At 28.1% G+C, this 25,031-nt stretch overlaps 3 protein-coding genes across 4 annotated transcripts; 2 read left to right on the top strand and 1 right to left on the bottom strand.

Annotated features, from left to right (window-relative positions):
• The first annotated feature begins 194 nt into the window (after positions 1 to 194).
• LOC145745773 (protein UXT-like) lies at positions 195 to 1,377 on the top strand. Its single transcript, XM_082563934.1, has 3 exons — positions 195 to 345; positions 429 to 584; positions 1,019 to 1,377. The coding sequence occupies exons 1-3, from the start codon at positions 275 to 277 to the stop codon at positions 1,218 to 1,220; spliced, it is 429 nt and encodes a 142-aa protein (XP_082420060.1). The 5' UTR covers positions 195 to 274; the 3' UTR covers positions 1,221 to 1,377.
• On the top strand, positions 1,255 to 5,444 carry LOC145745774 (ragulator complex protein LAMTOR5-like). Of its 2 annotated transcripts, XM_082563936.1 has the most exons (3): positions 1,255 to 1,574; positions 2,092 to 2,241; positions 5,292 to 5,444. In XM_082563936.1, the coding sequence occupies exons 1-2, from the start codon at positions 1,398 to 1,400 to the stop codon at positions 2,194 to 2,196; spliced, it is 282 nt and encodes a 93-aa protein (XP_082420062.1). In that variant the 5' UTR covers positions 1,255 to 1,397; the 3' UTR covers positions 2,197 to 2,241; positions 5,292 to 5,444. The 2 variants fall into 2 exon arrangements, with proteins under 2 accessions (XP_082420062.1, XP_082420061.1); XM_082563935.1 differs by lacking the exon at positions 5,292 to 5,444 and having other exon boundaries at positions 2,092 to 2,926.
• On the bottom strand, positions 2,385 to 24,420 carry LOC145745772 (uncharacterized). The gene is made up of 34 exons (XM_082563933.1): positions 24,138 to 24,420; positions 23,624 to 23,914; positions 18,779 to 19,180; positions 18,442 to 18,627; positions 17,911 to 18,096; positions 16,803 to 16,988; positions 16,274 to 16,450; positions 15,656 to 15,829; positions 14,382 to 14,561; positions 14,127 to 14,303; positions 13,597 to 13,770; positions 13,230 to 13,406; positions 12,522 to 12,701; positions 12,036 to 12,212; positions 11,552 to 11,731; positions 10,838 to 11,020; positions 10,349 to 10,522; positions 8,973 to 9,206; positions 8,656 to 8,854; positions 7,955 to 8,114; positions 7,762 to 7,846; positions 7,362 to 7,438; positions 6,887 to 7,021; positions 6,476 to 6,595; positions 6,224 to 6,390; positions 5,880 to 6,015; positions 5,310 to 5,456; positions 5,003 to 5,096; positions 4,819 to 4,895; positions 4,211 to 4,345; positions 3,973 to 4,131; positions 3,451 to 3,575; positions 3,135 to 3,270; positions 2,385 to 2,966 (listed from the first exon to the last, which is right to left on the bottom strand). Exons 1-34 carry the CDS (start codon positions 24,247 to 24,249, stop codon positions 2,892 to 2,894), a joined length of 5,577 nt encoding a protein of 1,858 aa, XP_082420059.1. The 5' UTR covers positions 24,250 to 24,420; the 3' UTR covers positions 2,385 to 2,891.
• Positions 24,421 to 25,031: the final 611 nt, after the last annotated feature.

The following is a 25,031-nucleotide window of genomic DNA, read 5'->3' on the forward strand; positions in this document are numbered from 1 at the left end:
AACTTACGAATTTAAATTAATTAATTATTTTTTCATTAGTACTCGAAGTTTACCCAAACTTAGCTTTGACAAAGCATACATTCAGTAGTTGTCGCAATCACATGATGTATACAACATTTTTGTATTACCTATGTTACATTTTACATTATTTTTTTGCGGAATAACTTGAAATTTACTAATACTCCTATCTAAATTTTAGAAACTGTTAGTATAACCAAAATATAGGTCTGGAATGTTGTAAAAAACATTTTAGGATAACAGTTTAATTAGTTAAATGGAGAATATTTCAAATCAAATTTTAAAGTATGAGCATTTTCTTAATGAAACTTTAGGAGCAGATTTACAGTAAGTATAAATTTTCATTTTTTTATACATTTTAATGTTTATTTTACATTTATTATATTTCATAATTTATTTAATTGTTTTAGAAAGCTCACTGGTTTACGAGATAAATGCTATGAAGAATTATCCCAACTTCTGCAACTACAAACAATTATAGAAAAACAATTAATTCCCAACCATGATAAAGGTCCTTTAAAAACACAAATAGATCTTGGTTGTCATTTTTATGCACAGGCAATTGTGTAAGTATATTTTTTTTATTTTATCCTGAATTGGTTTTGTGTTTATTTAATCTCTAGTTTAAAAAGTAGGGCAGTTTTCGACTAGATCGCATGCGTGCAAGCGTAAAAAATGATGTGAATGCACGCGTACCACAAACACAGGATAACATTTGTTATCTCGACACAGTTTTAAGTTCACATAAACAGTGGGTATCAAACCAAAGACCCATCGGGTGAAACCAAGTGTATGAACTACTATGCTTTAAATGATTTATAAATAAAAAACTTTTTAATAACATTGTGTTAAATAGAAATAAATATTAATGTTAAGTCTATAAAATAAATTGATTAAAAACGCCTCATTGTTTTGGGGTTTATATAGCTTTGTTTGTTTTAAAGTTGATGTTGTTTTTTATAATTAACTAACATTTAATTCATTTATGTCATTTTTAAAGGCCAGAAACAAAAATGATCTTCGTTTGCATTGGATATGGTTTTTTTCTTGAGTTAACCATTGAAGAAGCAAAAAATTTTATTATCAAAAAAACTAAACTGTTAAATGAAAAAACAGAAACTATTTCAAAAGACATTGTAAATGTCCGAGCTCAAATGAGAATGGTTGTGGAAGGACTTAAAGAACTTCAAAATTTGACATGAATTTTTTCTAAAAGAAAAAACTAGAACAAATACATTATGAATTTCCTAACTCAAGGAATATTATTCTTTTTTAATAAAATTAATCATTTTTATACTACAAATAGCTTCATTACAAATTGTACCTTTAAATATGAATTTTTTATTATAGATTATTATTTTTTACTTAATTTTTAAAAAATGGAGGCATCAATAAATAATAAATTGCAAGATGCAATGAGAAATCCTGAAACTAGAGGAGTAGTCTGTGCCGATATGCAAGGAATCTGTCTAGGAAATATAGGGGAAGCAGATGTAACATTAGCTGGACCTATTGCTGGTTTGTGTGATGAAGCAAACAAACAATGGCCTACCCAGGTGCTATAATTTTATATATTTTTTCTCGACGTGGAAAAGTCAATTTCACGACGTAAACATAGAGTAACATCAGTTACTCCGACCCAGTCTCAAGTTGCCTTTGGCAGTTTGAGATATATTTGATTATAATTGCCCAATATTTAGTTTACTGATTAAGTGCTGGCTTGGCAAGAGATCATACCGTTAATAGCGCATTACTCAATGGTCCAACAGCATAAGAGCAGTGGGGTTTGAACCCATGACCTCATGTAGTATAGCGAGTATTTTGACTACTACACCACATTTCCAGTTTATTCTTATTAAACTTGAAATAAAATTTTTCCCCGATGTGGAAACCCAACTTCACGACTTAAACATAGGAAAATATTTTTCACCCTGACTTAGATATGAGTTGCCTTAGACAGTTTGGGATATTAATACTTTTTATTACTCAATAATTAAGCTGTATTGTTTATAGCTCTTTTGGTAACTACTATTAGTTGCTTTAAATTACAAAAACTATTTTTTTTTTTTTTAGGATTCCCCTGTTATTGTATTAAATGCATCGGGTCAGAATGGGAATAAAAGTTTGCTTGTAACAATGAAAGATGGTGTTTGCACGGGAATTATTCAGGAAAAATAAACAATTTCTAATTATTTACATAAAAATGTAAAGAGTGCAATGGAGGTAAAGGGCCAAGTCAAAAATATATTTATTGTTTAAAAGATTTTATTCTCCAAAAAACTAATGTTACTGTATTTAAAATTTAATTCTTATTATTTACAATTTCATACCTACTGTATACCTTTATTTCATGATTAATTTAAATTTTTACAAAAACCACTTATTATTTTGTGTTTATTCATTGTAAAATTGAAATAAAAATATATATAACAGGGCAGCACGATATGGAAAAAATAAAAACCATAATAACCCAATTGCCTTAACCTGTCTGTACAATACTAGAAATTCATATAAAATATCAGAACGCAATATGTAAAAGCAATGGAGAAATGTGTTATTTTAAAAATTTAGAAAATAAGCAAATAAAATTGATATTTTTTAAAATTTTATGAACTTATTGTTTTAAATGTTGATAACAATGATTCCTTTCATTTAAATGATAAACAACAACTTAATTCGGTTAATTTTTTTACAAGTTCCCATAATATTTAGTTGAAAAGCACTAAAAAGGTTAGTTAAAAATGGAAAATAAAAAATTAAATACATTTCAAATTAAAAAATGCCTTGATATTATTTCAATATTTCCCACCAAATTTAAATTCACTATAAAATGTTTTGGATAAATAAAATTCCTTCAACAAAAATTTGTTATTTTATTTGAAATTGTAATATTCGCACATTGAATCAATATATTCCTGAACAGCGCGATAACAAAATTCATATTGTTCCTGAAATTTAATATTAAAATAACATTAAATATGCAATGTTTTTTAATTTGAATAGATTTGTAAATAACTTAAATGTTGGATAGCAAAATTCAAATTGTTCTTGCAAATAATTTTTAATAATTTACTTTTTTAAAACGAATAAAAAAACATTTTAAAAATATGACTCACCAGGTTTTGTACCATGTGTGGACGTTGCATTCTTAAGCATTTAACAATTTGAAACATATCAAGAACACCTTCGGCCTTAACTTGTTCCAATGCAGTAGTCAGTGCACAAAAAGCGCCAGTTCGTCCAGCACCGGCACTTAAATAAAAAAAAAATTTAAGGGTTTTAGGGTAAGTGTAAAACAACAAACCTAAAAAATTATAACTTTTGAAAGTTATTTGAAATTTAGTGAAGTTTAAAATATTACAATTTTATATATAAACATAAGCATAACAGAATCAGGTAATTTTGGAAATGATCAAAGAAAAGTTGTTATACCTGCAGTGAATAGTTATTGGATGATTTCCCGAAGTTTGTTGTTGTTTTTGAACTTGTTCAACAAGATCTATCATACTTCTTCCTGACACTGGAGGGCCCACCTCTGGCCATCCATGATAATGAAACTAAAATCCACAAAATTTAAATTTTATTAAAAATAATATTTACTTATATTAATACTAAAGTGGCAAATCTCACTAAACCACTTAGTACCAAAAGGGTTAGGGTATACAGTGGCAGCGGACAGTTAAGTACAAGAGAAAATTGGGGGGGATCCTAAAGTACAAGAAAAAATCATTGAGAACCGTAAAAAATAAGAATTACCCGAAGACTGTAAAGTACAAAGAAAATGGCAAGGACCTTAAATTTAAAAATTTATTCAAGAACCACTAGGTACAAGTGATCCTACATTTTAGTTCAACCTATCTGCTTACTTTAAAGCATTGAAAAAAAAAATTGATATGCATCCCTTATTGTTTTACTTATCTATTAATTTATTAAAATGTGTTTTATTTGTCTTACTTGTTTGACACGCTGTTTGGGTTCGTTTGCATCAAGCATACTGGTTACCACAAAATCCCTTGTTGTATAATTATCGAGTTCGTTTTCACCTGTTAATTCCACACTTAAATCACCGAAAACTCTTGTGCTTTCTGCGGGCCAATACTGCTCACATTTAGCCTGCAAAAAAAAAAAAAAAATTAATTTAAATAGTTCGTCGGATTGTAGACAATTTTTTTTTGATTTAAAAAAACCATACTTGTCCTCTTTCTACAACTTCTGTTAGCATTACGATGGAGGCGGATTTTGTCTCCCAGATCATCCTCCAGAAGTCCTCAATTGTATGAGGAAGAGGACCTTGAGTTGCAACATATGCATCTTTCTGACGATAACCCTGTTTATTAAAAATGATTTTTAAACTTAATTTTAACTGTTTAAGGGTATGCTGATGTGTTAAATTAAATAGAAAACTTAGTTTTGTGCATAAATAACAAATGTTAGAATATGAAAATAGGTGTCTTTTAAATCCCTAATGTCCCCACAAAACTTTGCTTTTTACCACTATTAACTTAGAAATATACCCTTGCTTGCCCTTCCTAAACATATAATTTAATCCATACCCCTGGCCACCCAAATTCCTAGTAAAAGTAGTAACCTATTTATAATAAAGCATAGAGAATTTTAGATATATATGTATGTCCAATTTTAAGGATGTCACATTAAAAAAAATCCCATTTGTTGGTTGTGAGTAAATTATCACAGGCATTTTTAATTGCAACTATATTACTGCAATTCAAATGTGGGGCAACTATTATTTGTAAAAAAAAAAAAAATTGCATTAAGGATGGCATTTAATATAATACTTACATCAATGTATGAAGCGTTAATATAATCTGAATTTTCTACTCCTCTTTTAACAGGTAGAATAACTCGATTCCAATCATCTAAACAAATTGTTGAAAAATAAGTTTGTTTTCAAATTAAAAACTTTAGCTTTAGATGAAACTATTTAAAATTATATTTTAAATAGTTTTTAAATAAATCAACTTACAAGGTAGTATAAGTAAAACTCGATTTTTTCTCATATTTGCCGGATGATTTCCAGCTCTCATTTGCTCCTTTTGAATTCGAATTGTCGTTAATTTCTGAAACATTTCAAAAGAGCATGTTAAAATACAAATATAAAGGGCCTGTTAGACTTGGGTTACAATAACCTAAATTATTTCTTTAAATTTTTAAAATTTGAAATTCCTTTCTAAAAATCTAGATTTTACATCATTATTACCATAAATTCTTACTTTAAAGATTGACATACCATAAATTATTTTTTTAAATTTTAGATTTTACAACAAAATTACTTTAAACTCATGTTCCATGCCGGTTACATTGCCGGGCATTCTTTGATTGAGTTCATCGATGTGAGCAGTCACCTCGGTTGCTTCTACTTCTGTATCACCATAAAGATGATGTTCAAGTAATGCTTGGTAGATAAAGATGTATTGTTGCTGAAATAAAAGGTTTATATTAAAAATCTTTTACTGTCTTTATTGAGTGTCTTTTAGTGTCTTCTTTGAGTGTCTTTTTATATAAACTAAATATTTAAAAAAATAATTTTTATTGAAAAATTTAAATTTACTTTTTTGTTACATTTTTTCAAATTAATCTGGGCAACTTATAAAAATACTACATGTATGTTACATAATTTTAAATATATAATAATGTTCTTATAGGTCTTCAGAACAAAAAAACAGCTGTTTGTGGTTGGCGGGTAAATTATCACCAGCAAATATTAATTTAAAATTGCAACCATAATATGACAATTAAAATACAGCTCATAGATGGGCAACTGACTAGTATTACTAATACCCCAAAATAATTTTTCTTTATTTGCTTGGCTTTTAGTTATTTGCAATCAAGTTTTAAAATACCTCAGTTTGCACCATTTCAGGTCTCTGGTTTCTCATTTGCGAAACAAAACCATAAACATCCACCTTGTTCTCTCGTAACATCATGTCTACCATTGAATCAATACAAATGTAGGTACCAGTTCGTCCAACACCAGCACTAAACAAGACATTAAATAAACCCATTACAATATACTAGCAGTCTTATGATCACTTAAAAAAAGAAAATTTTTACAGTAAGTGAATGCCCTAACAAAAAAAAATTAATTTAAATTAAATGTAATTGAATTTTATATGTTTTTTACTTTTTTAATAAAAAAAAAAAAAAAACTACATTTAAAAATAATATGTTGTGAATTTATATATACCTGCAATGAACAACAATAGCACCATAACCAGTAGGACTGCTATGTTTAATCTTGCGCAAAAACTTAAGCATTCCTGACGGTGTTTTAGGCACTCCAAAATCGGGCCAGCTCGTAAAATGATAATGCATTAAATTTCTTCTTAAACTCATCGTGGCATCCTCACGAACCTTTTCAAAAACACAAAAAAAAATTTGATTATTTTTTTGAAAAATCACAAACACAAATTTGTAGTTGGTTGTTTAATATAATTACTTGTTGAACGGTAAATTGTCGAACAGTATAATCGACAAGATGATTTTCTCCTGTGTGGACAACTCGCAAATCTCCGTACACTGAATTACCACTAGAGGGCCAATATTGGGCACATTTTGACTGCAAAGAAAATTTTTTTTATATAGAACCCATTAAAAGTAATATCAGCACCCTCTATATTACATAACATTATGGACAATATATATATTTCTATATGCATGTCAATTTTTTTAATAAACATTTGATGTGACCATATCACGATAAGCAACTTAACAGAAAGAAACAAAATACATGAGCAATTTATTTCTAAAAGTTCTTATTTTAATAGTAGATTGTGTAAATAGTAAAAATGCGTCTCATGGCGCAAATAACTGTTTTTTAAAATCCTTCAACAAAAGTAAAAAATCTTACATCCTTTCCTTCATCCAAATTGGTAACCATGATAATTGTTGTAACATTTTGATCCCATATCATTCGCCAGAAATCGCTAATTGTCCCTTCCTTAGGCCCCTGTGCGGCTATAAATTTCCCTTTATGCTTGTAGCCCTACAAATTAAAAAGCTAGTCAATTTTGTTATTAAAAAACAAAAATTTTTTTAAGTTAGCTTCTTAAGCTGAACACAACTTAAAATATATATACTTGATATTGATTTAGTGGCTATGTTATATTATCCTAGAACACATTGTGAAAAACATTATCTTTTAAATAATTCATAACTGTTTGCTCTGAGGTTTTAAAGCTGGGTATATAGATGTATTTATATTGAAAGTTGGATTACTTGTACAAATGTAAAAATTAATTAGGTATTTTTTTATACAATTCCAATATACTTAAAAAAATTTTCCATTGATGAAATTATGTTATTTTTAAAATAAAGTTACATACATCTATAAATGAAGCGTTGATGTAGTCACTATCATTTATATTGGAAGATTTTGGAAGAATAACTCTTGAATGATCATCTTTAAAACATAAAAAAGTTAATAACACAAAAAAATTCTAATAATACTTAATAATAAAAAAAAGAATAAAATAATAATAAACCATCATTAGATATATACTGACTAGAAATAAACTAACGGCATATACAGGATTAAAATATATATCACAACTTATTGTAATGAGGAATTTAGCAAGAAACAAATACCACAAGTGATCCCCCCAAAAAAACTAAAAACGTTTTAAAAGTTTTTTTCTGCATCAATTTTTTTAAACTAAAATCTTAGACAAACCAATAAACTAATCAATCATTAAAGTATTAAATCGCAAAGTAAACACTTCTTACAAGGAGTTATGTTAGTGTATCGATTCTTATCCTTGTTTTGTATTTTCCCTCCTTCTTGCCTGGATCCACTGCTTTCTGGAAGATGCTGCAAAAATTGATATCATGTTAAATAACATTTTAGATATTTTGGTGCAGTGCAAAAAAAATATCAACAATTTCTTTTTCGTAAATTTTTAATTTTAATCAAAATTACCGAAAATTCATCTCGAAACATTTTATCATCATCTGCATGTTTTCGGTTAAATTCAGATTCAAATCGATCAGTGACAACAGGAGGATATCTGCGATTTGTACTTCCATTAGAGGGCATAAGTTTCATCGTTTCAGTGTCATCATATCTATTATTTTTTTTCCTGTAAAGCAAAAAAATTATCATTAACGATCACTAAGCTTTAGGTTAAAATAGTCAAGTTTTTAATATCTGTTTCCACAAAAAGTTAGTAAACGGGAAATAGTGAAAATACTTAGTGTTTTGCAACTTTTTAAGTGATGTTTATAACATGTTAGTATGAGTAACACTTAATCACAAAATCTCTTTATAGCCTCTAAAAAATGTCTGTGGTACTTACAATGTAATTTTTAAAAAATATTGAAAATAACAAACACCAAAAACCAGGTTACCTATTTTTCTGAGTGACATAGAAAGTACTAAGCTAGCGTAGTGAGTGTAAACAAGCTAGTACTTTCTACGTCATCACAAACAGGGCTTCCTCTTCGTTTTTTTAAATTTCGATAATTTTTTTTTAAAAGTTGTATAACTTAAAAAGTTGGTAAAATTAATTAAAATTAAAACCATTTTTGTATTCAGTGACACCGACCTTGCCAATTTTTGAATAAAAAAAAAAATTTAAAACCTTAATGAAAAAAGTGTTTTTAAATTAAAAAACTACTTACGACAATCCCCTAGAAGTTCCATTTCCAAACTTTGTATTTTTCTTTTTTCTTAAACAAATAAAAACCACAATAATGATCACAATTATCAGAATAACAGCAACCACAACACCAATTATCATTGGCATTGATACTCCGGCCGTTACTGGGCTCGAGTTGTCTGCGGTGGTTTCTCCTTCGAGTTTTTTTCCGGGACTCAAAGCTGCGTCAAAAAATTTTAAACTTGATATGATTTGTAAAACATAATCATGAATACAAAAAGTAAAAAAATTCCCAAAATTAATATTAAACCATTTTAAATTAAAACAACCAATCTAAACCTGGTGGTACAGTAGTTGGTGACTCAACAGGAAAAGTGGTCGCTGGTTTATCCACCACGTTGGTTGGTGCCATTGTTTGAGTGGTTGTTGTGGTTGGTTTACTGGTAGTGGTTACCACCGATGTGCTGCTTATTTTCTTGACATCATCAATTTTAAGGGTGGTAGTTGTGGTGGTCTTTATGGTTGCATTGGTTTTTGGTATGGTTGTGGTGGTAGTAGTGGTTGTTACAGCATCTGTGTTATTATAATCCATTTTGTTAGTTTTTTTATTAACTTTTAATTTTATTTTGTGGAGATTTAAAAGTCAATATCGACACTTTTTTATGGCATTTAATTAACATTAATTTAATAAATATACGTATCTAAAATTGTTTAAATATTAGTAAGATTTTAATTGTATAAACTTTAAACAACCAAAACAATTTAAATATAAAAGAAAACTTTTCTAGGTTAAACATTTAATTTAATAACCTGATAATTAACTAACATACTAATAAAAAAGTAAGTTCTGTAGTCTATAGTGCCTACACTTAATAAAATAAAAATTTTCTGATTTTACAGAACCAAACATTTTTCCAAACTCTGTATATTTTTTATAGCTTTAACTTACTATTTTATGTATTGCCCTTACTAGTTCACAGTATTTTATATTCCCTCCATTTTTTAAAATTTAATTTCATGTTATATTTGAAGCACTGTTAATGATTTTTCAATATCACTGTTTGTATAACTGACTTACACTTGGTGCTTATTTACTTTTTCTGTCTAGTAGATGATTAACAGAAGAATCATTTTAAGCTTATTCTGATTACAGTCCATTTCTTCTAAGCTGCCAACTAAAAGTAAACGCACTTGAATACAACTTTAACTAGATTAAGCTTAATATAAATGATACACAAAAAATATGTATGACTATAAATTGGATATACCTTAGTAACATAATACCAACTTCTAATTAACTACGAAACCTAAAATAAATTATTAATACACTATATAAATAAAACTGCACCTCTTTTTGTCTATTCTACACGGAAAAAATTCACATGGTTATTATAATTATTGTGCTATATAAATCTTATTTTCAAACTGTCAATTAAGTTTTTAATAAATGTTTTGGTATTTTTTAATTAAAGATTGTTAAAAGAAAGTTATTTTAAACACGACTTTCTGTTTATTTAAATAACATTAGTAAAAACAACTAGTATATACTGTATTTTATAAATACTAACCTATAAAAAAAATTTTCTTGTAAAATAAATTAATCTTAACCTAAGTTCAAATATTAACCATATTATGTTATGTTATCTGCCCATATTAATTATGTTATCTCATTAAAAACGACATTTTAATTATACAAAACAAATTTGATTGCTTACGGCAAACAGGTAAATCCGGGGGATTCCAGGTCTTATCAGAAGTACAAACTGTTTTATATTTTCCCTCGATTTTGTAACCATCATTACATACATATACACATTCTGAGTTATAAGTTAAATCACTACATAATGTTTGACCATTCCTGATTTGAAGTAAGCCAGGGCAAGAGATTTCTAAATATAAAAAATATGGAATAATGTGAGAGGTTGGGTAAATATAACAAAGCGAATTTAGATTTTTAAAAATAGAAATTTTTAACTCTAGAATTTTTTTTTCTATTTTTAAAATCAAATAAAATAGATACAATTCAGAAAATGAAAAACATAATTTAGGTTGTATTTCTTTACCACTTAAATTTTTTATTTGGATAAAAAAAGTTTTTTCAAATATTTACATGGTCAATTTTTTGTGCAGTAAAAACTTTTTTTGTCAAAATAAATTTCCTAATTTAGTTCAAAAATTCTGCCAAGCAAAAAATTAAATGTTACTTGAACATGTTGGTTTCGGCAAAGTCCATTCCCCTTTATTGGAGCAAACTCTTGAAGATTTTCCGTTTACCTCGTAGCCTGTATTACAAGTGTAAACACATATTGACTGGTAGTCGTTGGAACGGTCACAACTCTCACTCCCGTACATTATACCAACTGTTTCTTCCTCCGGACAAGTAATTTCTATGAACAACAAAAATGATATGATCATTTTCCTCTAATTAGTTGACCTATCTTAACAAGACATATTTTACAGTCTTACCTTATTTCCTCTCGTACTTAATGGTTCTTTTTAATTTTCTTTCGGATTTTATGGTTGTCGCTAACTTTCTCTCGTACTTAACAATTCTTGCTAATTCTTTTTCGTGCTTGATGATTCTCTCTAAATTTCTCTCAACTTTAAGGTCCTCTCTAATTCTCACATAGATTATATGGTTCTTGCTAATTTTTTCTCTTATTTCACAGTCCTTCCTAATTCTCTCTCATACTTTATGGTCCTTGCTAATTCTCTCTCTTACCTAATGGTCCTTGCCAATTCTCTTCTGTAGTTTATGGTCCTAATTTTTTTGAGGACTGTAAAGTAGAAGTAATCCAAACATTATCACAACTAACAATTTTCCTTTTTTTCCCCACACTTTTTTGTTAATTTTGCCCGAAAATGTAGAAAAATGATATTTCTGTTATCGGGTTAATAAAAATAAACTCATCACTTACTTTTACACGAAGGTGCTTTGGTTATGGACCAGCCATCAGCATTGCATTGGGTTCTTGAGTTCCCCACCATACTAAACCCTTCTTCGCAGTGAAAGGTGCAAGTAGAACCAAAGTTGTTGAGATCAGAACAAGTAACTCGGCCGTTACTTGGATTACTAAAACTTGGAGAGCAGGTGATGCCTAAAAATAAAAAAAATTTGCCAAATTATAAACATTGCAACTTTCCACAGTCTTTAGTAGCCATAATAGCCATTAATAACGAATACTAAAGATATAGACATCATGCATGTTAAAAATTTAAACAAAAATAAAAATTTCAATAAAATGGTTTTATATATTATTTAAAATAGCATTTAATTCCTTAGTAGGTTTTACTTTTTAAAGAAACTTTTTAAATTTATTTCAATATAGTCCATTTTTGTTACTAAATTTCGTATAAATCACATCATAATTTTTTTTCTATAAGGGAAAAACAAAAACTTACGTTCGCAGTATGGAAGTCTTTCGCTCCAAGTTTTGTTCAAAAAACATTTCGCCAAATCTACACCAATCAGGACATAGCCGCTCGAGCATGAAAACTGACAAGTAGAGTCGTAAAAATTTTCGTCAGAGCAACTTATTGAACCGTGACTTAAACTATTTCGCTCGGGACATGAAATACCTAACAAAAAAATTTTGTTTTTTGTTTTCAAAATAGTAAAATTGTATGTAAAAAATAAATATTTAAACTTAATTGTTTAAAATAGAGACTGTGCGATAACTGTTAATATAATGCAATGGTTTAATTTACCAAGCATTACTACAAGAGGTCATGGGTTCCATCCCACTGTTTTAATGCCAATAGTTATTCAATTTTTTTTTTAGGCTGGCCTTTTTACACCAACAATAAAAAATGCTAATTATGGACCATAGAACTACTGTTAAATTTAAAAAAATATATTTTTATGTTGTTTTAGCATCAAAAACTTACGATTACATGATGGTGTACTTAAATCCCAAGTTCCCTTGTCCGTGCACTCCGATATTGTATCGCCCTCGAGTGAGTAACCCGTATTACAACTGTAGGTACATGTACTTCCAAAGTAGTTTTCATTTGTGCATTTGACCGTGCCATGACTAGGTGCGTTTGCTCCTCCAGTGCATTTTATTTCTGTGTTTAAAAAAATTTGGTTTGATAACAAAAAAATTGTTAAATTGATCGCAAAAAAATTGTTAAATTAATCACATTAAAAAAACGATGTGTTCAGATATTATATTAGTTTATATATAAATAAGGTCAAATTTCAACTGTATTTTAATGTTTATAACATAAGTTTCTTGATTTAATCGCCACTGCCTACATACTGTAATGCCATTAAGTTAGTTGATAAACAGCTCAAACTTATGTGAAACTAACAACAATTTGGCTGGTTATTTATTTGGCAATTATAATCAATAAATTCCTGAACTTTCTAAATGAATTTAAGACTTAATCAGAAAAAACAAATCCTTCTCCATATGTTAAGGTCGTAAAATTGGCTATCCCACATCAGGGATAAATAAATACAAAAAATAAAATTATCTTCACAAAATATAAAACAAAAATAAACAGTTAATGGTAATTTCAAATTTAAAAAAATTCCATCTAAACCTGTAATATTTCGATATGTATACTTATATTTAAATTAGTTTTACATACTTTTGCAAAGTGGCATTTCTGTATTGCTCCATGTTTCGTCGGCTTGACAATAAGTTTGCTGATTTCCAACAAGCTTGAAACCTTTATTGCATGAAAAACTACAATTCAGTGCTCCACTAGTGTCACATTTAACACGACCGTCCGTGGGAGAGGCTAAAGGGGGATTACATAAAACACCTAAAAAAAACAAGGTTAAAAAATGAGACTTGTAAAACACCTTAAAATTGGCAAGCTCAGGGTTAAAAAATTAAACTTGTAAAAAAACTAACAAAAGCAAGGGATAAAAAAGAATATAAAAATATGCTTGCATTTAAAAAAATTAAAACACAATTTCATGACAAATTGGTAACAAAACTAGTAAACTTACGGCCACAAGTGGGAACCTGAGCATCCCAGCCATTCGTTCCACAAACAGCTTCTTTAGCACCATAGAGGTTGAAACCATCTCTGCATTGAAACTTACAATTTGACTTATAGTTGTTTTTGTCTGAACAAGTTACGAAACCCTTTGGCAAACGAGTCAGTTTCCGACATTTAATACCTAAACAAAACTAACAGCTTTATTAAATTTTTTAGTTGAAATTTTTTTTCATTTTTTAAAAATAAATTTCTTTAAAATTTTTTAAAAATCTATAAATTTCTTGACTTATTAATTGGCAGAATTAACAATAATATTTATACCACTCACACTATGTTGTTGGTATTTAGCATGGATAAAAGGCAAAATATTTGGGTCTGTTTTTAATAAACCAAACCATTAATAATTAAACAATCTGACATACCAAAAAACCAAACTCTTGTTTTAAATTGTGAAAATCATAACATCTAACAGCATTTTAATTTAGGTTGTGGGTACATGCGTATAAAAAAAATAAAAAAATAAATAAATAAAATTACGGTCGCAGGTTTGTGGAGGGGCACTCCATGTTCCATTGGGTTGGCAGACGACTATACTGTCATCTTTTTTGTAACCTTCATTACAGGTGTAAAAACAAAATGAGTTGTACTCGTTATCTGCATTGCAAAGTACTCTGCCATGGTTAGGGTTTGTCAACCTTGGCAAACAGCGTTGCTCTACAAAAATTAAAATTTTTAAAGTTGCAAATTTTTTTTGTAAATCTTCTTATTTTTTTTTAATTTTAAGTTTTTTACTTTGGCATGAGGCACTTGTTGCATTCCAGTTTCCACTACCCAAGCACTTTGCTGCTTTTGAACCCTTTACTTCATATCCAGATTGGCAAGTAAATGAACAAGTTGAATCAAAGTAATCACCGTCAGTACACTGAACATTTCCACTGATTGGGGCCAGAAAATGGGGCGTGCAAACAACACCTTAATTAACATTTAAAATTTTTTTTAAATAAACCAGTTTAGACAATTTTTTATTTATCTTTGAACTTTTAGTTTTATTCTTAAAAAAGGACATACATAAGAAGAGAGCAGTGTTTCTTAACCCCGAGTCTGCGGACTTATTTGAGTCCGCGAAAGGGCCTGCATGAGTCCGCGAGCGTTGCTTAGGAAATTATTATTCAGCCATTGTAAGTAGATATCACAAATAAAACGCGGAATACAGTAGAATTCGCTTAATACATACTGTATTTAATTTCCATATTTGAATAATAACAAATTTAGTTCCCTTATTTTGTGAAATACGGTGCTTGTGGTTAAAGCTTATTTAGAAATAAACAATGCCATCTATTTTCGGTAAAAGGCTATTAAACTACCTTATTTTTACACCTATAGTTTAAGTAGGCGTGTGTTTAGGCCAACTTGAAAATAGTCCATTGGCTTAAAATGTTGATAACCACTGGATTAGAGACTTGAAACCATATAGTCTTAAGGTTTCTTTACAGGTTTTTCTCAAAATCAAGTTTAACAACTTGAGTTTATTACAAAGAAATTAAGAGTCTACCGGTGCTACTTAAAACCTTTGAGGGCAATTTTAACAATGCATTTACATTAGAATGACTTGTTGATTAGATTTTCGATAATATACACTTTTTTCAACTGCTTCTATTTGAATTAATTAAACTAAAATATACATTTTTTTTAATATCCGAAAATCGAGACCACAGGCTTATAACAATACTTTTAATAATTTATATTACATTGTCTAACAAAATTTAAATCTTATTATTTTTTTAATAAAAAAATTAACACCGTAAACAATGTTTTCGTTTTTAACTAACAAAATATAAAACTGCATTTATTTATAACAGACCTCAATCATGTGTATCTTTACTTCACCTGATTAGGGTAAGGGCTAGAGTAAATATTCTAGGGGTAAAAAAGGCTAAGAGTATATATATATATATAAAACTGTACAAGTAATAAAAAATTTGGAGAGGGTTGTAAACGTAATAGGCTAAATAAAAGATCGTAAAGTTCAAATGATCCAATGTCATTAATGTTACACTCAGACTTACGTGAACAGGATGGAGATCCATGATCCCAACCTAAAGCTGTGCAAGTTAGAGAAGATTCACCTTCAATTTTATAACCTTTATCACATTGAAAATTACAGACAGAGTTAAAAAAGTTGTCGTCTGAGCAAGTCATTGAACCACTGGATGGCGTATTTAATGTGTTGCAAGTTTTCTCTTTAAAAAAAATATTAAGTTAGAAAACAAGTAAGACTTGGGTTAAAAAAACCTTTAGTCTGTACAAATAGGTTAATACAATTTTAATGCCATTGCTATTGAAAACTATTTGACTTTAAGGACATTTTCTTTTCCATTCTATCAAAAATTAGGTCACCAGTTATTTTAGAAATTTAAGGGCATTTGCCAGATGAAAGTTAAGATAAAAGGGGTTTATTAAAAATGTATTATTGCTACTAAAATGGCGTTACAGTGAACTACCAATTAAGTAAAATGGTTTACAGTAATCTAGCATTAATTTAGTTTTAATGACCGGCGCACTTGGAAGTTTTTTTTCCTAATTTACTTTTTTTTTAAATAAAAAAAAAATTTTATGCACACTTTTTTTAAACATATTATATATTCAACAATTTTTAAAAATCACAAAATTAATAAAAAAATTACTTTGACAGAGTGGAGGTGAACTTCCCCATTCTCCATCTGCGTTGCAAGTTGCAGAAGCACTTCCCACCATAGTAAACCCAACCTCACAATTATATTGACATTTGGACATAAAAAAGTTTTCATTACTACAATCCATTTCACCGTTTACTATTGATTCGGGTTTCGAACATTGGATTTCTATAAGACAAAATTAAGAGCTAAAATAATAGTGCTACAGTGAAAAATATTACCTTTTTATCTGAATCGAATATACTAATTTCAAAAAATTGGGATGTGTTGATTGTTAAAAAAAGCTAAACCCACCAAAAATAAATATTAATTATGTTTAGATTGTACAGTAGTAGTGTAAAGTGGGGGTTGGAACATTTCGCTTCACTACAAATGTCCTAAGTTCGATCCCCACTGATTTTATGTGTAGTGCCTTTAAGTAAGGTGCTATAAACAGTACTACCTTCAACTAACCTAATACCTAATCACGTTATAAATCATGCATTAGAATTAAAAATATTGTAAAAAAAAATCCACTTACTTTGACAAATTGGTTTAGTTTCTGACCAGGTTCTTTCTGCCATACAAACACGTAATGACGCTCCAATCAGTTCATATCCGTGTAAACATGAATAAATACACTCAGAGTTGTAGGAATTAGAGTTTGAACAGTTAACCATTCCATCAACAATTCCAGTTTTTTCCAAATCATCACCGCAAGTAAGTTCTATGTAATAACAAGTTTAAATTTTTTGTTTTGAAAAATTATTTTGTGTCGTTTTACAAGCTCAGGTTTTAATAGGAAATAAAAAAAAAACTGTTTATGATTTTACATATATATGTAAATTTTTTGGGGAGGATTGTTAATAAAAAATATATTTTTTAAAAACAATAAACAAGTTTAGATCTTGAAATTTAAATAAATAAACAAATATTTAACTATATACTAAAATTAAACAAAATTTATCAAAATTCTAAAAGTTATACTGTTATTTATAATAACCGAATAAAAGCAATATTATATTTATAAATACCATTATATTATTTTAGTCATATAATGAACAATATGAACCCGACTAAAAAAAAATTAAATATTCCATAAAAATTGTTTTTAAAATTCAATAAGCTATTGAGAGTTTGGAATAAGGGAGTAAAAATGCTTAAAAAAACAATATTAATGAAAAATAAGTGTTATATATATAAACTTTGTAGCCGAAAAAAAACTGTTAAAAGTTAAGCTGTGCCTACTATTTATTTTATTTTTAAACTTTTATTATTGAGCTAATCCCCTCAAAATTAGTTCACCAGTACATTTGTATGCACAGGTTTAAAATTAATGTCAAGTAGTTAGAAATGCCACACTGCACAGCTTATTGACAACCTAAGATTGAAATATATGTATGTTTGTCTAATTTGAAAGTGTTTTAAATAAAAAAACGGTTATAGTAGCACACTGGTATATTATTGTTATCGAATATTAGTTTTTCTGTCAATTAAAATGCAGCCCATGAGCGGGCAATTGACTTCTGAATCCCAATATAGATGATTTACATTTTTATTATCAAAATCTTGATAATATGTAATTAAAAATAACAAAAATGTTTTGGAAAAACAGTGTTAACAATAAATTCAAGGAAAAATCAACTTACTGAGACATTCTGGGCCAGGGTAGTTATTCCATTTTCCGTTTTCTTCACAAAAACTTTGTTTGTTGTCGGAAGCAAGCAGAAAACCCTCGTTACAAGAAAAAACACAATTTGAATCCTGAAAATTCTGATTCGAACATGTTACTGCTCCGTTCAAATGAGTCGTGAAGGAAGGATTACATTCAATTTCTATAAAGATGGAAAAAATATGTTTTTCATGTTAAAATAATTTTTGATTTTAAAATTAAGGTTGTGAAAGTTTAATTTATAAACATACAAAAAGGTAAATATATTGGGAAAAAAATGAAAATACATTTAAATTTACTAAAGCTTAGGCAATATATATCAAGTAAGAAATGTACACTTTAAAGAACTTTTAAATAAAAAAATCTCCATTTTCAGAGCACAATAAACTATTAGGCTTTAATTTTAGTTGCAAGTTGTAAGTAACCATATCACACACAGTAGCAGTTAGTAGAAAATGCAGTTGGAAACAGTTTAAAAACTAATTGACATAACAAAAATAATGCTTACTTGTGCAAACAGGATCTGAGGCGTTAAAACGGCGATTCTTCATACAAACTGATGGATAACGTGAAGCTTGTGGTAACGCGAATCCATAATCACAAGAAAATAAACACTCTGATCCAACATAAGAACCAAAACTACATGAAACAGAACCGTCAGTAGGATTTTGTGGGGGGCTCTCACATGGAAATTCTACGAAAAAAACAAAACAATTTTAAATATTTTTAATATTTTATTATCAATTTTGGTTTAAAAAATGCATTTAAATCAGTTAGGCAAACAAATTCAAAAACTCAGTGAAGTCATTTCAAAAGCAAAAAGTTTATTTACAAACAATTGTTACCTTGGAAAGTATCTAAATTAGTGGCTCCAATCTTTACTCTACCAAGCCAATGACTTTTGCTTGCTAAAGAAGTAAGCAAAGCGCTAGTTGAATCCAAGTAGTTTAAAGAGTGGGAAAGAGAGCTTGTTTGTTTATCATGCGTCCACTGTTGGTCTCTATCTTTGTCGTCACAATTAACCGTGATAACAGATGAACCAGAACTGGTCCCAGCTGCCGATAAACACTGCTGGGTTAGATTGTTTTTCAACTGATTACTGGACACCCAGCTCCATTTTTGTGATAATTTTTTGGGGTCACATGGGTTTGCCAAAGACACAGGAGAGTAAGTACTGTTTGTGGATAGCGGTTCTGCAGATAGGCATCCAGCATCGGAAGTTTGGGATTCGATTAAGAACTCGGGGCCTGAAATACACAAGTTGCAAAATTTAATTGTCAAATAAAGCTATAAAAATAATTGACTAAATTATATGAACCCCCTACTAAACATTAGATGTTATCTCTACATAGTGATTGTACCCTTTAAATATTAGGCAAATATAAAAAAATATAATACACAAATTTAAAAACAGTTTTCCATTAAACAGTCAGCGAATAAGGAAAAAGGCATGTACATTACGATAGTAACTTAAACCACAATGCCATTAATATTTAATAAACTAAAATCAATTAATCTAAAACAACGCCAAAGAAAACATTTTAAAGGAAAACATTGTGTTGATTGTATGGTACATTACTTAACAAGGGTATTGAGTAAAAACGGGATATGTAAGTTAAGTAAGAATAAAAACATTACCAGAATGCCCGTAAGAAATACAGTGACTGACAAGATACTTGAATTACTACCAAGACAAAAAACTACTTTATTTCCGCAAGCACAAAGAAAAATTTGTAATATTATCCCCCTATTAGCCACAAACAAGACAAAGTTGAATCACATCTTATTTAGAAACACTTCTTTAAATGACACTTGTATTTTATGGTGTTATGTGAATAAAAGAACATTTTACTGTTAATATTTAAGTTATTTTTAAAATGAAGGTCATTTAAATATTTTTAATTTTAATGAACACTTTTTATAAAAAAAGAAAACTTAAATAACAAAGAAATACCAACACATCAGCTAATATTAGTAATAACCAACAAAGGTAAAATGTTTTGACAATTTCTCCTTAGTTAATTCACATGAAATCACTTACACCTTTTCTGTAAAAGGTAATGGTACAAACAATAGAATTGAAAAAAACGTGACATTGTGACAAACATACTTCTGTTGCCTAAATTTTTTTAAAACTTGTCCAAAAATGTTTAAACTTTTATTATGCATAAATAGAAACAAGTTAATCTAAAAACTGAAATAAATGTATTTATTTTTACAAAAAAATTCGGCATATGTACTATGGTCTGATGCTAAATAATAAATTGTATTAAATTATGGGGTCCTTTGCCCCTTTTATTTAATAGTTAAATACTTAATTTAATCTGAATCTTAAATAAAGTTTAACATAAAGTTCTCCCAACAAGTTTAGAAAATTGTAAAAACAAACAAATTTTTAAATTAGCAAACCTAAAAAATAATATTATAGCCAATTTTACAATATTAAATCATGGCGAAATTTTAAAACATGTCTCCATTAAAACGGTTTAAAATATTGGAAATACCTAAACGATATGAAAGTTTTAATGTTTCATAATGTTTTTTTTATCAAAATATAAAAATATGTTAACAGTTTTTGAGTTACAATTTTTTCAAATCCTAAATTTAGCCTTATTTGTAAAATTACAAAAATGTACAAACACACTATATTAATAGGCTGCCAGTTAAGGATGTTATTAAGCAAGTTAAAGTTAAATTGTTGCGCGAAAACCTAATAAGATAAGGAGTTAATCGTAAAATTAATCTACCACCGTGTCCGTTTGTTTTGAAAACAAATGCAGCTTTAAAAAATAATTGTAACCCAGAAAAATGCGAAAAATAAACATGAAATACGCGCGCAGTTAAATACTAAAACTACTTAAAATATTTCTAGAAATATAAAACATGACGTAATTTATTAAAAAAAATTATTTCAACCCGATTATAAAATTAAACAAAAAAACTACAAATATAACAAAAAAAAATTCTAAATACAAAAATTCGATTTTAACTTTTACTACTTGACTATAAAAAACCGTTCAATACACAATAAAATAAGTAGCTTTAGCTACAAAGGTTCGAGATATGAAACCACAAATTCTTTGTCCTGTTCAACTTACTATGACGTCATAATATTAAGCGATATTATTGTGTTGAAGAATTGGTTATGCGAAATTTTAGGTACAATGCGACGGTTCATGCCCTAAGGCAGTAGTTGTGATATGGGATGGGCTACCTATAAGCGCATTAATGGACATACTAAAATCGTAAACTAGGCCAAATTTTTGTAAAATTGGGTAGCTTACTCACCACTCAAACAACATCAGTAAAATTAAATAAACCTAACTTAAATAAAAAGTATATACAAAACATCCTAAAATTTCTTGTTTTTAATAGCTCTTAATTCGCTTATTTTACACTGGGCCAAGTTAGTTTGACCAACATAAAAATTGGCAAAGAAAATTAATTTAAAAATAGAAAAAAATTAACCGTATAAGCATATTACGTAACTGTTTGGATAAGCAAACCTCAATTTACACAAAATTGCCTTTTTGTTTAAATAATAATATCTTTATTATAAACGTGTGTAAACCCAAGCGCTAGTGGGCAATTTTATATTTGCATAAACTCAAAATGCAATCAATCAGAAAAGGACACAATTATTACATAGTCCATCACTTTGCCGTAGAAAATGACGTCATATCGATTACGTATTATCGTTAAAATACAAAGGGTATTAATCTGTATCTTGAAATTCAAACAAAGATTGAGTGTCTTCGCGGCGGCGAAGCGTTAAATAACTAATGCCCATTGAAGCAAGACTTGTAGTTGTGAAGTAGCAATCTATATGCAACAAAATGTACAACTCGAAAATGTGGGATACAGGCTACCTTTCAGAACATTATTTAACGCTAAATATTTTACTTACCAATTTTTTTTTCTAAATTTTAGAGATTAAATGTTTGTGGTTTGTTAATATAATAAAAATAATGTACGTTAGATATGAAATGCAAACGTCTACCTATTACATGTCGTTGTCGACTATTTTTAATTAAAAATATAATATACAGGCTTACTACAAGCCAACTACAGCATTTTTAAACGAATTTTTAACCTATGCATACAAATTGGAACCTAACTAAAGATTGAACTTATTTAAAACAAAAAAAAATTTAACAAAATGTTTTGTTTCGCTGTAGTGTGTTTACTTGAACGCAACAACAGTCTAATATTTACCAAGTAAACTGTTTAAAAATAAAAATCAATAATACTTAGGTGACGTTAGTAAAAATAACCATGCCGGTCTTGACGGCAAATTGAGCGAGTTCTATACTATAATAATAAAACATATATAACCAATACATTTATTTGTAACAAAATAAATTCAAAATTTGTGGGTTATTATTAAAAGTTAGCATAAAAAAGAGCTCGTTGCAATCTTTTGACATTGTTTTTATAGACTTGGTATATACCTAACTGATGTCAAATCTCAAAAAAACTTTATATATAATTTAAAAAAAATTGTGTTGGTTATGTATTTTGAATACTGTTATTATGTTTTGCCATTAAGCTAACTTAAGCACAAAAAAAATAATTTAAAAGCTGTTTAAAGTAATCCTATTACTAACAATATTAAGTATAAACATTATTTTAAATACTTATGTGGCATTTTCCAAATTGGGAATTTTTCTTAAACATTTATTAATTTTAAATTATAAAAAAATATTGCAATTTGAAAATATGTAAATGACGTAATTTAAATATGTAGTGTAATAGCATAGAGAATATTCTCCTTTATTTAAGGATAGAGCATTACGTATTATCCTTTCTCTTAGTATACGGTGTGATTTTTAGAACTATCCAGCAGTCGTGATTCATAAAATGTTACGCAATAAAATGTGGTAAACAATTTTTACGATTTAACGATTTCGAGTTACAAAAAGAAATTAGACGGATTACAAAATTTACGACCGGTCCATTATCTCAACAGAGTATCCCGCTACGATTTGGCTTTTCTTTTATTTTCTTTTAAATTTGATATTACCAACAGTTGCTCTGTTGCTGAACGATCAATTTTGTTCGGGAGCACATTAAATTGTACAGCTGTTTTAATAACACATGCATAGTTTTATAGAGTAATGGATATTAACGTTATTTAAATAATACGAAACGCATTTCTAATAGGCTTTAAAAAGCTAGCTTTTATTTACCAAATTTATATTTTTAGGTAATATAAAATATAAAAAATAATTTGTCCGATTTTAATTAAACTTTTTTTGCTGTTTAGTACACAAATCAATATAACTTTAATTTTACTTAATTAAAATGAATTGCATACATACTATTGAGATCAATTATTTCCTTAATTTGAATCTAATAACTTCCTATTACCTATTAATACCCTAACTATATTGTAAACTTTCAAATTATCAATTTAAAATATTTAGCAGGTTTAGATCATAGTTTTAACATATCAATAATAAGCCTTTAACTTAACAAACAAGCTAGCTAATTAAAACAAAAACGGTCAAAATTTTGGCATAAATGTACAAAAATTAGGTTTATTATCTGTAAAATAGTCCTAAAAATCTAATAAACTCAAGAACTAATCTGCGGAAAGCGAAAACTGCCTAAATTCAAATATATACTATAACTCATTTACCATAGCAACAAAATATAATATATATGCCTAATATAAAATTTTATCTTACCTATGGAAGCTGGTGGACAGTAGCAGCAAGCAACTCTAATTTTGTAATCATCGCATAAAAAATTACAGTAAAGGCCTGTATTCTTATCACAAGTTACTCCTATTGGCCCTGAAGATGATGTAAGATCAAGGGGCTGATTTGCTGCTAAGTTAAAACACTGTATGTCAACAGGTTTTTCACAGAAATGATAACCTTCATTTCTTAATGAAACATATCTTTCATCATCTATAGTATCATAAACATCATCTGAATTCATCCAAGGGCTCCACTCACAATTACAATTCGAAAATTCTGCAAAAAGAAGTTAAGATAAAAAGTATATATATAAGTAGTATATATATATTTTATATACATTAAAAATAAAATCAACATAGTTCTAAGTGCCGTAGTACATTTAAAACTATACGTTTCAGGCTGATAATTTTAAAATTTAACTAACCTTATATAACAAATTTTAATATTTTGGTTAGAATGAAAATATTTTAAAATAATTTTATTGAGATTTTTAACTAACCTTTCGGTACATTAATGGCATCATCAGCTTCCACAAGTAGAATATAAAAACAAAATATCCATAAAAACAGCAAATTTATGTGATAAAATAATTGTTTTTGCTTATAATCCATTTGATTGTTTATATTAGGAAAAGTTTATGAGATATCAGCAACAAATATATTAAAATTGTCTTTAATAGAATTCAAGATTTAAAAATCTTTTGGGTTAGGAGAAATATAAGTTGATCTTCGTCATAAACAAAACATTTTTGTTTCAGTTGATAAAAACATAAAAACTTACGGTAAAACTCTAAAAATAAACCATAAAGTTTATAACTACGATTACTTTTTTAGATCACTTGCAGTTTCAGTCCTTAACAGACTTTTTAACATTTCAGTCCTCAACAAACTTTTTACAGTTATTGCCTTATTTCTCATTACTCTTTAATCCTTTGTAAAATACTTTTATAGAGTTTAATCCTATATATACTTTTTATATACATTCCAAACATTTTTGAGATACTGTAAACTATGTGATCCAAAATTATTACAGATATATATTCATAACTTATAAAAATATATGATGATTATTGAACTTTTCGCAGAAACCTATGGCAAACAACTGTTATTCTGTTATTAGGAAAATTAAGAACAGAAGAATATTTTCTTTCTTTAAATTTGCGTAAGAAACTAAGCATTTAACAATATTATTTTGCTGCTTTGTATATGTTGTTTTTAGTTAGACCAATAATCTGATAGTTTTAACAACTGACAGACTGACCAAATTTAAGAATATACTGGTCCTAAATTTCATTGTTGTACCATCAAACCATCCTTTTAAATATAATCTGATAATGTATTTTAATTGATGCTTAGCTCGTGACCAAAAATTAACAATTAACAAAACAAAAGCC

The sequence above is a fragment of the Corella eumyota genome, chromosome 3 (assembly GCF_963082875.1).
Source record: "Corella eumyota chromosome 3, kaCorEumy4.1, whole genome shotgun sequence".
Classification (NCBI taxonomy): Eukaryota; Metazoa; Chordata; class Ascidiacea; order Phlebobranchia; family Corellidae; genus Corella; species Corella eumyota.

What these genes read in the sequence shown, in the direction of transcription:
- LOC145745773 (XM_082563934.1), top strand. Translation starts at nt 275, where the DNA reads ATGGAGAATATTTCAAATCAAATTTTAAAGTATGAGCATTTTCTTAAT. An exon ending in ACTTTAGGAGCAGATTTACA is followed by an intron (nt 346 to 428) that starts GTAAGTATAAAT and finishes TAATTGTTTTAG; the next exon opens with AAAGCTCACTGGTTTACGAG. An exon ending in TTTTATGCACAGGCAATTGT is followed by an intron (nt 585 to 1,018) that starts GTAAGTATATTT and finishes TCATTTTTAAAG; the next exon opens with GCCAGAAACAAAAATGATCT.
- LOC145745774 (XM_082563936.1), top strand. Translation starts at nt 1,398, where the DNA reads ATGGAGGCATCAATAAATAATAAATTGCAAGATGCAATGAGAAATCCT. An exon ending in ACAAACAATGGCCTACCCAG is followed by an intron (nt 1,575 to 2,091) that starts GTGCTATAATTT and finishes TTTTTTTTTTAG; the next exon opens with GATTCCCCTGTTATTGTATT.
- LOC145745772 (XM_082563933.1), bottom strand. Translation starts at nt 24,249, where the DNA reads ATGGATTATAAGCAAAAACAATTATTTTATCACATAAATTTGCTGTTT. An exon ending in TGTTTCGAGATGAATTTTCG is followed by an intron (nt 7,847 to 7,954) that starts GTAATTTTGATT and finishes CAATTTTTGCAG; the next exon opens with CATCTTCCAGAAAGCAGTGG. An exon ending in CCAATAACTATTCACTGCAG is followed by an intron (nt 3,271 to 3,450) that starts GTATAACAACTT and finishes TTTTTATTTAAG; the next exon opens with TGCCGGTGCTGGACGAACTG.